This window comes from Hordeum vulgare, chromosome 5H, assembly GCF_904849725.1.
Source record: "Hordeum vulgare subsp. vulgare chromosome 5H, MorexV3_pseudomolecules_assembly, whole genome shotgun sequence".
Taxonomy (NCBI): domain Eukaryota; kingdom Viridiplantae; phylum Streptophyta; class Magnoliopsida; order Poales; family Poaceae; genus Hordeum; species Hordeum vulgare.
The window spans coordinates 510,462,145-510,475,749 of record NC_058522.1 but is presented as its reverse complement, the minus strand read 5'-3'; the positions used below and the strand labels follow the sequence as shown (position 1 = coordinate 510,475,749).

General features: G+C 46.6%; 2 protein-coding genes across 3 annotated transcripts; both read left to right on the top strand.

Annotated features, from left to right (window-relative positions):
* The first annotated feature begins 4,320 nt into the window (after positions 1-4,320).
* On the top strand, positions 4,321-7,976 carry LOC123451861 (50S ribosomal protein L18). 2 transcript variants are annotated; one of them, XM_045128404.1, is made up of 2 exons: positions 4,321-4,905; positions 7,613-7,976. In XM_045128404.1, the coding sequence occupies exon 1, from the start codon at positions 4,528-4,530 to the stop codon at positions 4,894-4,896; it is 369 nt and encodes a 122-aa protein (XP_044984339.1). In that variant the 5' UTR covers positions 4,321-4,527; the 3' UTR covers positions 4,897-4,905; positions 7,613-7,976. The 2 variants fall into 2 exon arrangements, with proteins under 2 accessions (XP_044984339.1, XP_044984341.1); XM_045128406.1 differs by lacking the exon at positions 7,613-7,976 and adding an exon at positions 6,188-6,208.
* A 3,724-nt stretch (positions 7,977-11,700) lies between these two features.
* Positions 11,701-12,764, top strand: LOC123451860 (U11/U12 small nuclear ribonucleoprotein 31 kDa protein). The gene has a single exon (XM_045128403.1). It carries the CDS (start codon positions 11,839-11,841, stop codon positions 12,655-12,657), a length of 819 nt encoding a protein of 272 aa, XP_044984338.1. The 5' UTR covers positions 11,701-11,838; the 3' UTR covers positions 12,658-12,764.
* Positions 12,765-13,605: the final 841 nt, after the last annotated feature.

Below are 13,605 nucleotides of genomic sequence, written 5' to 3'. Positions count from 1 at the left end.
CCAGTGATTTATGTTCTTGACTCGTCTCCCCGGTATCGATCAACCATCACCCATTTTGTTGATCTGCTTGTGGTTATATTACGATTGTACTTTCTCCGTACCGAAATAATTGTAGTTGGAGAGAACTAAACTAGAGGGAGTAGTTTGGTGCATGAAAATCTTTATAATCACCGTTGTCCGTCTTGACCTGTTGCAAGGGGGAGGAAACATGTTGCACTTCATCATTGATGTAAAGGCGATAGAACTAGGGTTTCCACCGCCGCAGCAGTAGACAGCAAGAAGCAAGCTGCATGACTTGTAATTACCATTGGTAATACGATTATTGTGCTTTTTTCAGGCGAAAAGCACAATGTGGACCACTGATTGATCTGATCATCACACAACTAATGTGGATCGATCGATATGGTTGCCAAACAGATATACGTACAATGGATTGGAGGAACTAGCAAAAGGGCCCGTGCGTTGCAACGGAAGAAAAAAAATTCATCATCTTCAATGACGATGATCACATTATGTTCATATCTCATCGCATGATTTCGAAAATTTGTTCACAAATGCAAGAAAATATTTCTTCTTTTAATTTTATTCACAATTCACAAGTTCAAACAATGTTCATATTTTTTAAAAAATATCATGGTTGTCAAAAAACTTGGTAACTCAAAGAATTATTCTGAATTTCAAGATTTTTTTTAAATATACTATAATATTTCGATCCACCCGACAATTAATTCTTCAAAATTCATTCAGATATATAATCAGAAAGACTCAGAAGCATTACTGTTTAACTGCATACATTCAATCATTCATGATCATTTTTACAAATTTGGGAACATTTTTGAAATCGAGATTTTTTTTACTATTTATAAACATTTTTTTTAAATTCCAAACAATATTTTATATTACAAACTGTTTTCAAGTATTTTCTTGTGAATTGGTGAATAATTTATTTACTGAATTATCAAACATTTTTTAATTGCATTAAAGAAATTGCTCAAAATGATGGACTTTTTTTGATATACGAATGTTTTCTCCAAAATTACGATTTTTCAAATATGCAAACATTTTTACAAAAATCCCAAACAATTTTTGAATTCACAAATACTTTATGTTTTATCAAACATTTATGTAAATATAATTTTTTGAATTGCGAAAGTTTTTTTTGATTTATTTGAATTATAAAAAATAAAAAGGATCATATAAATAATAATTAAAAAACTATAAAAACAGGCCTACGCCATGGGGGGCCCAAATGGGCGTGCTGTTTATTTTCCAACGAGCAGAGCGTAGTATAGCTTGTTGGAAATATGCCCTAGAGGCAATAATAAATTAGTTATTATTATATTTCTTAGTTCATGATAATCGTTTATTATCCATGCTATAATTGTATTGATTGGAAACACAATACTTGTGTGGATACATAGACAAAACACTGTCCCTAGTAAGCCTCTAGTTGACTAGCTCGTTGATCAAAGATGGTCAAGGTTTCCTGGCCATAGGCAAGTGTTGTCACTTGATAACGGGATCACATCATTAGGAGAATCATGTGATGGACTAGACCCAAACTAATAGACGTAGCATGTTGATCGTGTCATTTTGTTGCTACTGTTTTCTGCGTGTCAAGTATTTGTTCCTATGACCATGAGATCATATAACTCACGGACACCGGAGGAATGCTTTGTGTGTATCAAACGTCGCAACGTAACTGGGTGACTATAAAGATGCTCTACAGGTATCTCCGAAGGTGTTCGTTGAGTTAGTATGGATCGAGACTGGGATTTGTCACTCCGTGTGAACGGAGAGGTATCTCGGGGCCCACTCGGTAATACAACATCACACACAAGCCTTGCAAGCAATGTGACTTAGTGTAAGTTGCGGGATCTTGTATTACGGAACGAGTAAAGAGACTTGCCGGTAAACGAGATTGAAATAGGTATGCGGATACTAACGATCGAATCTCGGGCAAGTAACATACCGAAGGACAAAGGGAATGACATACGGGATTATACGAATCCTTGGCACTGAGGTTCAAACGATAAGATCTTCGTAGAATATGTAGGATCCAATATGGGCATCCAGGTCCCGCTATTGGATATTGACCGAAGAGTCTCTCGGGTCATGTCTACATAGTTCTCGGACCCGCAGGGTCTGCACACTTAAGGTTCGACGTTGTTTTATGCGTATTTGAGTTATATGGTTGGTTACCGAATGTTGTTCGGAGTCCCGGATGAGATCACGGACGTCACGAGGGTTTCCGGAATGGTCCGGAAACGAAGATTGATATATAGGATGACCTCATTTGATTACCGGAAGGTTTTCGGAGTTACCGGGAATGTACCGGGAATGACGAATGGGTTCCGGGAGTTCACCGGGGGGGCCCACCCACCCCGGGGAAGCCCATGGGTGTTTGGGGTGCCGCACCAGCCCTTAGTGGTCTGGTGAGACAGCCCAAGAGAGGCCTATGCGCATAGGAAAGAAAATCAAAGAGGAAAGGAAAAAAAAGAAGGAGGTGGGAAAGGGAAGAAGGACTCCACCTTCCAAACCAAGTGGATTTCGGTTTGGGAGGGGGAGACCTTCCCCCTTGGCTCGGCCGACTCCCTTGGGAGTCCTTGGACCCCAAGGCAAGTCTCCCCCCTCCTCCTCCTATATATAGTGGGGTTTTAGTGCTGATTTGAGACGACTTTGCCACGGCAGCCCGACCACATACCTCCACGGTTTTACCTCTAGATCGCGTTTCTGCGGAGCTCGGGCGGAGCCCTGCTGAGACAAGATCATCACCAACCTCCGGAGCGCCGTCACGCTGCCGGAGAACTCTTCTACCTCTCCGTCTCTCTTGCTGGATCAAGAAGGCCGAGATCATCGTCGAGCTGTACGTGTGCTGAACGCGGAGGTGCCGTCCGTTCGGCACTAGATCGTGGGATTGATCGCGGGATTGTTCACGGGGCGGATCGAGGGACGTGAGGACGTTCCACTACATCAACCGCGTTCTCTAACGCTTCTGCTGTACGATCTACAAGGGTACGTAGATCACTCATCCCCTCTCGTAGATGGACATCACCATGATAGGTCTTCGTGCGCGTAGGAAAATTTTTGTTTCCCATGCAACGTTCCCCAACATAGCTGATCCCTATGCTTAGGCTGGCCCATGCGAGAATTCCCTGCAAAACGTTCTTTATAATTTATAGGTGGTATTGGTGGGTAATATTAGACAATTTTAAAGGCAATTTTAATGACGTATCATAGTAGCAATAGATGCTTTATTAATAGGCAATTTTAATGACGTACCGGTCGCTGGCGGCTCTGCCGGTGGTCGGAGCTTGCCGGTCGGCTCATCACCTGTAGCCATGGAGGACCTTTCGGGCATCTTGTTTCTTGGGCGACGCCCCAGGTGGTGGGAGCTGCGATGCTCATGGGCTGAGGCCGCGGCTCAGGTATGGGCGGCTATCAGCCATGGTCGTGTGGACGGTGTGGTAGCAGGCGTTTCGTCGTCCTACCGAGGACAGAGTATGCTTATCGGGGTGAAAACCGTGTCGGGTTTAGGCCAGACTGATGGAGGCGGCGTCTGTGGGCGTCGTCATCTTTCTGAAGTCTCTGTTGTGGTTGCTCCCTCCCTTCGTCGTGCTCCGGATGAAAATCTGATCTCTGGATCGGGCGGTGGCGGTGCTACGGTGTCGTGTCCTTCGTGAAGGCATCGTCTTGGAGCGCACGGTGTCGACGATTCTCAACTTCACATGTTCGTGATCTCATCGGAAGGGCGCCGGCGGCTTCGTAGTGATGCTTAATGTCTTCTCTTGTTGTCTACGTCGAATCTGTCAGTGTGGTGTTGTTGTAGCCCTTTGGCACCTATGTATCTGGCCCTGGGAGAGTGTGGTTTCTCGTGTTGTATGTTGTGGTTTGTATCGATCCTGTTTGTTGATGGTTGTTGCTTTATGTATAAAATGAGACTAATGCGCGAGAAAACACACGAAGAACTACAATCCTAGCGAAGTTCATATTTTAGTTTTCATAGGTTCCCCTTATCTTTGATACCAGCTTCAGTGACAACAGGCAAGGAAAAGCACAATATTTTTCTTAGATCTTAGTTGAACATAAATTTTGTTCATTTTGAATCTGAAAGTTGCTTGTAGAGTTTTGGGGTGGGGTTTATTTTCTTTTGTTTCCCTTTTTTCACTATTATTATTTTGTTATCTAGCCTTTCACATCCTCTGCCTCGCTCAAAGTCAGAAACTGCAGTACCACTACCACGACGAGACACCACAGGCACTTCCGCACTTGTGCCGTTCGCTCTCTCGTGCGCGGCCGGCTACACCGCGCCCCCGCCCCCGCCCCCGCCTCCCTCCTCCTCCTTCAGCGTCGATCCTCATCCGGCCTCGCCCACCGGCGGTCCTCCCCGCCCAGTCTCGCCGTCCTTCCCCGTCCCACGGTCGCCTCTTTCGGCCGGTCGCGCCGGGCGTCCCCCAGCTGCTCGTCGAAACGCCGCAGAGGGCCTCCGTGCGTGCTAGGCGCGTCCCCGGCTGCTCTCGCGGTCCCATGGCGCAGGCCAAGCGGTACGTGCTGCGGCTCTTCATCTCGCTCAAGTACGTGACGGCCAACGTGGTGGACCGGCAGAGCGGCCGCGTCGTGGTCACCGCCTCCACCGTCGAGAAGCCCCTCCGGGACGGGCTGGAGTGCGGCCGCGCCTGCAACGCCAAGGCCGCCGCCGCCGTCGGCGAGGTGCTCGCCATGCGCCTCCGTGTGGACGGCCTGGCGCGCGAGCCCATCCACGCCGACGCCGCCAAGGAGGTCGAGAAGAAGGGCTTCAAGAACCGCACCAAGGTCTGGGCCATCCTCAACGCGCTCCGCAGCCACGGCGTCAACCTTCACGTCGACGATGACGGCGACCATAGGCGGCATGTCTGACGAGCATCAGTGCGTCTCTTCAATTCTGCCTCCGTGCCTGTCATTTGTTTACGTGTGTGCGTTGATTTGCAATGTGCAGGAGGCCATTAAAAAAGTTCAGAAATTTTAGTGCTTTGATGGTAGCATGCTGTTCAATATTGCTTGACTGTCCTAGTTTCAGCTCCCAGCTAGTTTGATACTCATGTTATTAAGTCTGAACCAGTGCACATCTACAGAGGAAAATGATACATTTAGTTTGATTTGTTACAAGGTCACTGCTGAATCATAACTTGTATCTAGACATAGGCAACTCTGCAGTGTTTCTGAATCACTTTTCAGTAAAAAGAAATGAAATGCAGTAACAAATGCACAAAAAGATCAAGTAGGGTCACTGCTGTACTGGCATGAAAATTTATACCCCATATCTTGTTTTCACCCCAGGCAACAATACTGTAACATCAGGCATCTGAGATGCATGAAAACCTCAAGAATGTTTTGATTTGCATACTAGCTAACAACAAGGTTTACACCGGGCATGCTGTTATTATAATAGCGCCTACCTCCGACTCACGGCGGTCATAGGTGGCATGTCTGTCAGACAGGCATCAGTGTTCACTGCGTTCCTTCAATTCTCTGCCTTCGCACCGCACTACCATGGGTTGCTTTGCAAATGTGTAAGGGGCAAAAAGTAAAGTGTTAACATTCTACTTTGATGTTGCCTCATGCCACTGAACTGTTCTAGTTCTCAGGTCTCAACTAGTTCACATATTAATGTGGATAAGCATGAACTGTTCTCAGCTCTCTAGTTGCTAAGCAGGAACAATTGAGCACCTACAGAGGCACATGATACATGTAGTTTGCTTGTTGCAAGGTCATAGCTGAAAATTAACTTGTGTGTTCTGTCTAAATAGGCATTTCTGAACAGATGTTATCCTACCCTGCGTGGTGTACTAAATTGCTGTAGCAAAATTTACACTAAAGAACGAACAAAATGCAGTGAGAAATACACCAAAGGATCAAGCAGGATCACTGCTATAGTGGCATGGAAATTTACACTCCATGGCTTGGTGGCACTTCACACGATGCATCAGGCTTCAGAATGAAAGGTTTAATTTTCATGCTAGGTAATGACATGACAAAGTTTACACGGACCATGCTGTATGGTATAATAGCGAGACCATGAAACTGAATAGGATCAGTCACATAGTGGCCTGACCGAGTGATTCTAGTTTCTTGAGTGTGTCGAGCTGGCTCAGAGCACTGTCATCGGAGCCTTCTTCCTATTGCTGATCACTTCCATTGACTGTTTAAGCTCGGACCTGGCTGCAGTCAGTCCCTTCTTCATGTTCCTGATCTTCAAGCCATCCCTGGCTTTCTCTAGGTCTGTGATCTTCAACCCATCCCTGGCTTTCTTGAGGTGCCTGATCTTCTATTCGGTCAGGTGCAGATCATCATGGTCAGAGTGAACTCCTAATGGTGCTAGAGCGCTGGAGAAATGTTGCGGTAACGGTGGAGCTGACGGCATCGTGTCCCCGGTTCTTGAACGGCTTCCCAGAACCAATATCATTTTCTGCAAACAAGTACTGTGGTTTAGTCCGTGTTGTGGAAACAGGAAAGAAGTCACTCTCTGAACTTCTAAAAACTGTCAACCAAATTCAGTGTTTGGGCCTGTAGATTTATCTTTTCTTTTACATGGTTCGTGCAATTTTGGTGTTTGTATTCTCATTCTGGCAAGTACAGGGCACACATGATCCTTCGTGCCATTCACAGTGGTTAATAAGGTACTCCCTCCATCCCAAAATAAGTGACTCGACATTGCACTAACTTTAGTAGAGATCAAAATTTAGAAGTGGAACGTTTGGGTATTACATATATTGCACAGAACACCAGTGCCCTTCAATCTTAAGGTAGTAGACAAGAGGGACACATGCCTGCTTATGATTCTCAGATGGTGGGTGAGAGCAGGCGATCTTGACATCCTTCCTTGTCTTCCCCTTCTGCCACTGGCAGTGCTCCACCGGGTTCACCTTCACCACGACAGCCATGACCCGTGCATTGGCATCTCGCACCGACATTTTAACCCCTGTCAAACCAAAAACCAGGCAAATGGATCTCCGAGTGTCACCGTCAATCAAAGATCTTGAATTCTGCCTCGGTGCCTGTCATCTGGGTGTGTGTGTGCGCGCTTTCATTTGCAATTTGCCTCACTGCCCTAGTTCTCAGCTGCCAGCTAGTTTGATACTCGTGTAATCGTGTTATTAAGTCTGAACCAGTGAACATCTACAGAGTAAAATGACACATTTAGTTTGATTTATTACAAGGTCACCGCTGAAACCTAACTTATATCTCAACAGAGGTAACTCTGCAGTGTTCCTTGTTCATATTTCAGTGAATGAAATGAAACACAGTGACAGATATACCAAAACATCCAGCAGGGTAACTGCTGTACCGGCATGGAAATCTACACCCCATGTCTTGTTGTCACTTCAGAGTTCAGACGGCAATACAGCAACATCAGGCTTCAGAGAAGCACGAAAACATCTTAAGTTTTGATAACAACAGGCTTACACCGACCGATAATACATAGAGTATAACGGCGAAACCATGGACTGAATAGGCTCAGTCACATGGAGATCTGAGTGAGTGATTCTAGTTTCTTGAACGCGTCAAGCTGGCTCAGTGCACTATCTAGCAGAGCCTTCTTACTGTTGCTGATGACTTCCCTTGATTGTTTCAGCTCGGACCTGGCTGCAGTCAGCTCGTCCTTCAGGCTCCTGATCTTCAACGTGTCCCTGGCCCTCTCGAGGTCCCTGATCCTCTCCTCGATCAGATCCAGATCCTCGTTGTCTGACAGGACTCCTAATGGCGCCAGAGCGCTGGAGAAATGTTGCGGTAGCAGCGGAGCTGAAGGCGTCGCGTCCCCGGTTCTTGAACTGCTTCCCAGAACCAGTATCATTTTCTGCAAACAAGTAGCAGTAGGTTTAGTCTGAGTCGTGGAATTAATTGTGGAAACTGGAAAAAAAAAGCCAGTCTCTGAACATGTAAAATGATGTGTGAATCAAATCCACTGTTTGGACCTGTAGATTCTATCTGTTCTTTTACATGGTTCATCATGCAGTTTTGGTGTTTCCAGCCTACACACGATCCTTGTTGCTATTCAGAGAGGCCAATAAAGTACAGCACATATGAAGATTTATATAGAAGTGCAATCGTCTGGATATTACATAGATATATTGCACAGAACACCACAGAGCCCTTCAGTCTGAAGATAGTACTGTGGACAAGAGGCAGAGGGACACACATACATACCTGCATACGATTCTCAGCCGGTGGGCGAGGGTAGACGATCTTGACGTCCTTCCTCGTCTTCCTCTTGAGCCACTGGCAGAGCTCGGCCGGGCTCACCTTCCCGGCCACGGCCATGACCCCCGCCTCGACGTCCCCCGCCGACGTCTCGACCCCTACATATCAAAACCAAAAATCAGGCAAATTAAGCATTGTCAGGAAGAACAGATGGGGGGGGTCAGGAATCGAAGAATGTGTGTGCGTGCGTGCGTACCCGGGAAGGTGGCGATGGAGGCCATGGCCTTGTCGACCTTGCCGACGCAGCCCATGCACCGGCACTGCATGTCGACCTGCAGGCTGAACTGCGCGTGCGCGTGCTCGTGCTCGTGCTTGGCTCCCTCCTGCGAAGACGAACCGGGTTAAGTGAGGCCATGCTTGTCAGGTCGACTGAAGGAGGTGATCCCCACCGGCACCGAGCAAGATGGGGGTACGTGACGGAATCCATGGATGGATCATAGAAGAAGAAGGCGGAGGAGGTGAAGGTGAGTGAGATTGGTTGCTCACCGTTGCCATGGCGGCCGGCCGGCGGGGTTCAGAGCTCGTCTCCGGCCGGTGGTGAACTGGTGACGGATCGCGTGGGGTTTGGTGGAGGTCAGGGGTGGTTTAAGTAGTAGTAGTAGTAGGCGTGTGGTCAAGGCGGCCATAGCCAGTCGTACGTCTCGGTGCCAGTGAACCGGATTGAAGGGCGCCAAGTTCCATGCGGCGGCGTGAATGGGCGAATGACAAGAGGCCGATGCGCGTGCCCTGGATCTCCACCCCGTTCATATTTATTAGCCAGTGCTCTTCTTCTTTTTCTGCGAGGAATATAAATCAGTGTTCTTGTAGTCGTCAAATTAACTTGTCCTTTCCAGTAGCAGAAGAACTGCGTATTGGCTCTCCTTCTTCAGAGGGTGCTTGGATACGTTTTAGTCCCATGACTAAAAGTAATGAGACTAAAATTTGCTAGCCTCATCCATGCTTGGATCCAAGTACTAAAGAGACTAAAACCAAGTTAATAAGCATTTATTATCCTCCAAACTCTCCAATCCAGAACTTGCATGAGGAGTTAAATGAGGAGAGAGAGGACTAATGCACATTTTAGTAGGGGTACCCCTGACTAAAAGATTTTAGCCTCAAGACTAGTTTTAGCCTCCCTTTAGTCAGGGGTGCTTGGAACTTTAGCCTTTTAAAGAGACTAGTTTTAGTCAGACTAGTTTTAATCCCTTGGATCCAAGCACCCTCTCAGTCTTCACTGATGATGATGATGATTCTCCCCTCTCTTGGATAATGGCTTCCTCTTGCATTGCATTGCATTGCATGGGCCTAGACTCATGGCATGCCATACCCGACGGCGAAAAGCAGGCCATATGGGGTATGAATGAATGGAAATACAAATATAGATGGATGTAGATGAATTACGTGAAACCCATTATATTTCGAGGGGGATCAGTCAAGCTATTCCCCTTTCGGGGAAGCACGAATTCCCTTCTTTGTAGTATTCATTTCATTTTTCTTTTGGCAATATACAAGCTAGCAACAATATATCCATGGACTAGTAAGTAGTAACCCTTGAAAAAATAACTTTTTTTTGGCAACTTCTCCAAAGAAAAGAACTACTTTATTTCAACACCAAATGGTCCGGGGGGAGGGGGTTGGGGGGGGGGGTACAGAAACCCGACCTCGTCCAACCATAGTTTCAAAAATTGGAGCATATCACCGGCGGTCCGATCGAAGAAAAAAACAAGAACCGATGTCTTGTCAATTTTGTTTAAGATAAGATGCACCGGTCTTTTAGTTAAAAAAGAGGAGAGAATGTCCGTAAAATATCCTGGTTTTTTTATCGGAAATGAACAGTTGAGCCAAACCTAAACTGACAGCCTTGTCGTTTCGATATTCTTAAACTATGCGTCAAACTAATAATGAATGAAGGGAAAATCTAAGAAAAAGCGTGCGTACACGGATGCTCCCATGCGGCGGGCTCACGCTAGATTTCATTTCTATGGCCAAAATTTAAAATCTTTTCTCTTAAACCGTTAATTCGAACGATGATCCATTTTCGCTGTTGACTTTGTTTCGACAAAATCTTCAAAACTAGATCCCATGTCGACATGTTTCGACAACATTTTTTTTGCTCGTACTTACCACATTTGTTGCACTTACTTGTCATATTAGTAAGTATTTACTTGTCCGATAAAAAATAACTTAATTGCCATATTTTTGGAAATTGCGTATAAATATGACATCTAGACATAATCAAACTGACAAATACAAACAACTTATGACATGTTTTCTATATCATGCATAATAAAAACTGCTACAAAACTTAGTACGAAACAACATTATTAAGTGTCAATCAAGTTATATTTTTAAAACTAGTGTGTAATGTTATTTTTTTGGCAAGCTGCATGAAATAAAAATGGTAACTTGACACAACTAAAATGTAAAAATAGATGGCAACTAAGTTAATTTTTAAACTGGTCACTAAGTTGGTAATATACCGATAACTAAGTGATAGTAATTTGGTAATTAACGACAAAAAAAAGCTGTTGAAACATATCAACATGGTATCTGGATTCGAAGATCTTGTCGCGTGAAACCTAATTATTAAAGCAGTTCATTAATTAAATTAATGGTTTAAAAGATAAAACTATTTAAAAACTCAAAATTAGGAGAATATTTGCTTACATCAAGCTGATGTGTTGATTTGCATACATGCATAAAAGACGTGCTTATGGCCTAGGACAACGATGATGTGCGCAAGTAGAAACGAAATTAAACGGGGACACGCGACGTTTATTTATTCGTTGGAAACTGATTAGGTAGCCGCCGTACGGCAATGCATCGGTGCGGTGCCGTTACGTAGTACTGTCCATGAATGAATAGTCTGATGCCATGGATGGATCAATAAAAGAGGATTTCTTACTTTTGAGAACAAAGAGAAAATAAAACATGGGCTGAAATATAAGCACGAGTTCGCCCACTCTTCTGCGAAGGCCCATAGCTACCACCTCCAGGGCCATTCTGCTCTGTCATGGGCCCATAGAGACTAGGCTTTCCTCTCGGAGGAGAGGAGGGGGGAACAACCGCAGGCAGGCAGCCAGTCGAAAATGTCTGGCCGACGGCGCCAGGGCTCGAACTTGGATTGAACCCTTGACCATGAGCTCAGGCATGCTAAAGGACAAATAATCAACTAGGCTAGCAACACCTTGTGATTCATTGATAGATTACATCCAATATTATGTGTACTCATTTGATTTAAGGGCATTTTTTAAAATAACTTAAATATACTGTTTTTTTGCCGTAAAGGAACCGCTGAGCCAACGGTCCGACCGATGAAAACCTGAACCAACAGCCTCGCCGTTTCGATATTTTTAAACTATCCGTCAGACTAATAATAAATGAATAGTCTGATGCCATGGATGGATGGATCAATAAAAGAGGATTTCTTATTTTTTAGAACAGAGAGAAAATATACCATGGGCTGAAATGTAAGGTAGCACGAGTCCGCCCACTCTTCTGCGAAGGCCCGTAGCTACCCCCTGCGGGTCCATTCTGCTCTGTTATGGGCCCATAGAGGCATAGGCTTTCCTCTCGCCTCTCGGAGGAGAGGGGGGAACAGCCGCAGGCAGGCAGGCGAAAATGTCTCGCCGGCGGCGGCATGGCTCCGACTCCGACGGCGAGGACGACAGCTTCCTCTACCGCTACCCGATGCCCTCCTCCTCCGCGGGCGCCCCCTCCAGCGCGCCCGCGTCGGGCGGCCACGGCGGGGGCGGCAGGGGCGGGGGCAGCGGCTCGGGCGGGCTCGCGCCGTCCAAGTCCACGGTGTACGTCTCCAACCTGGACTTCGCGCTCACCAACTCCGACCTGCACACCCTCTTCTCCCGCTTCGGCAAGGTGGCCCGCGTCACGGTCCTCAAGGACCGCGAGTCCCGCCGCAGCCGAGGGGTCGCCTTCGTGCTCTTCGTCCGCCGGGAGGACGCCGCGGCCGCCGCCGCCGAGATGCACGGCAAGGTGCTCAACGGCCGCACCCTCGCCGCCTCCATCGCCGAGGACAACGGCCGCGCCGCGCAGTTCATCCGCCGCCGCGAGTACCGCGACAAGTCCCACTGCTACGAGTGCGGCGGGGAGGGCCACCTCTCCTACGAGTGCCCCCGCAACCAGCTCGGGCCCCGCGAGCGGCCGCCGCCCTCCAAGAAGTCGCGCCGCGGGGGCGGGGCTGCTGGTGGCCGTGGCGGCGGTCGCGGGCGCGGGCGCGGGGACGGGGAAGAGCCCGCGGGCCAGTCGGACGAGGACGAGGACGCCGTGGCCGCGGCGTTCGAGGACGACAGGTGGGCGTCGGTGGTGGACACGAGGGGGGAGGAGGAGAAGGCCGCCGAGAAGGAGGGGAGGGCCAAGGCGGCGAGGAAGGAGAAGCGGAAAGGCTACTTCAGCGACGAGAGCGACGAGGACGATGACTGAGCTTCAGCGTATCCTTCCTTCTAGCGCGCTTCTAAGTTATAGTGTCTGTATTGTGTATTCTAAGATAATTGTTCCCAGAAATTTTATGAATAATTTCTTGTTGCAAACCTGGTCTCATTATCCCTGCCGTGTTATCGTGCTTATTATCAGGTAGTATGAACAATTTCCCTGGTTTACTTTCTCATCGCTCATAGTGAACACGCTTGCATTGTTCTGTTTAGGGTCATGTAGGGTTTAGATCGATGAGCTATCGGCCTACTGCCAGTGTCCTCATTACAGCGTTTTTCGATATATTGCTGGTTGTTACTTGTGGGTTGTGGCAGACTATAAGGTGTTGTTACCTGTGTGTACTTGGTGAACCCATATGTGATATGCATTCCCCTGCAACCTTAATGTGTTCTTTTCATTCTGTGTGCTGTGAACTCTTCTCCCTAATCATATATTACATTAAGAACTATTTGCAGCAATAAGTTGTGTGCTAAGACTCAAATAATCTAAGAACATAGAGGCAGAATTATATATGTTAATTTTTGTTAGGGCCATAGCAGCTAGCGTGGAGATACATTTAAGCTCATTCTTCAATTCGAGTCTTATTTGGATATATCTCTTGATTTTAAGAAGCAAATGTACAGTCTGTCTATCAAAGTCATGCTACTAATCAGCAGTTGATGAAAAACAGTTTGTGCTCTTACCTTAATCTTGTCTGTTGCCCATTCTTGATTGTTGTAGTCGATCACACTAGTGTTTTTGTTGATAAATGTGTCTCTGCTGTCCATTTTGATGTCTGTCCTGGAATGTTCTCCCTTTTATTTCGATACTGATGTTCTGAAATCCATGTAGATGCACCTGAATGCCAACTGTGAGCTTGGCATATAAACATGGTCTGCCTTCTCTCTAATAAAGTATAATTTTTTTTGTGCTGAGCTTGGGACAAGATCAATTACTAGG

Bases quoted from the DNA above. Each gene is read 5' to 3' on its own strand.
- LOC123451861 (XM_045128404.1), top strand. From the start codon at position 4,528: ATGGCGCAGGCCAAGCGGTACGTGCTGCGGCTCTTCATCTCGCTCAAG.
- LOC123451860 (XM_045128403.1), top strand. From the start codon at position 11,839: ATGTCTCGCCGGCGGCGGCATGGCTCCGACTCCGACGGCGAGGACGAC.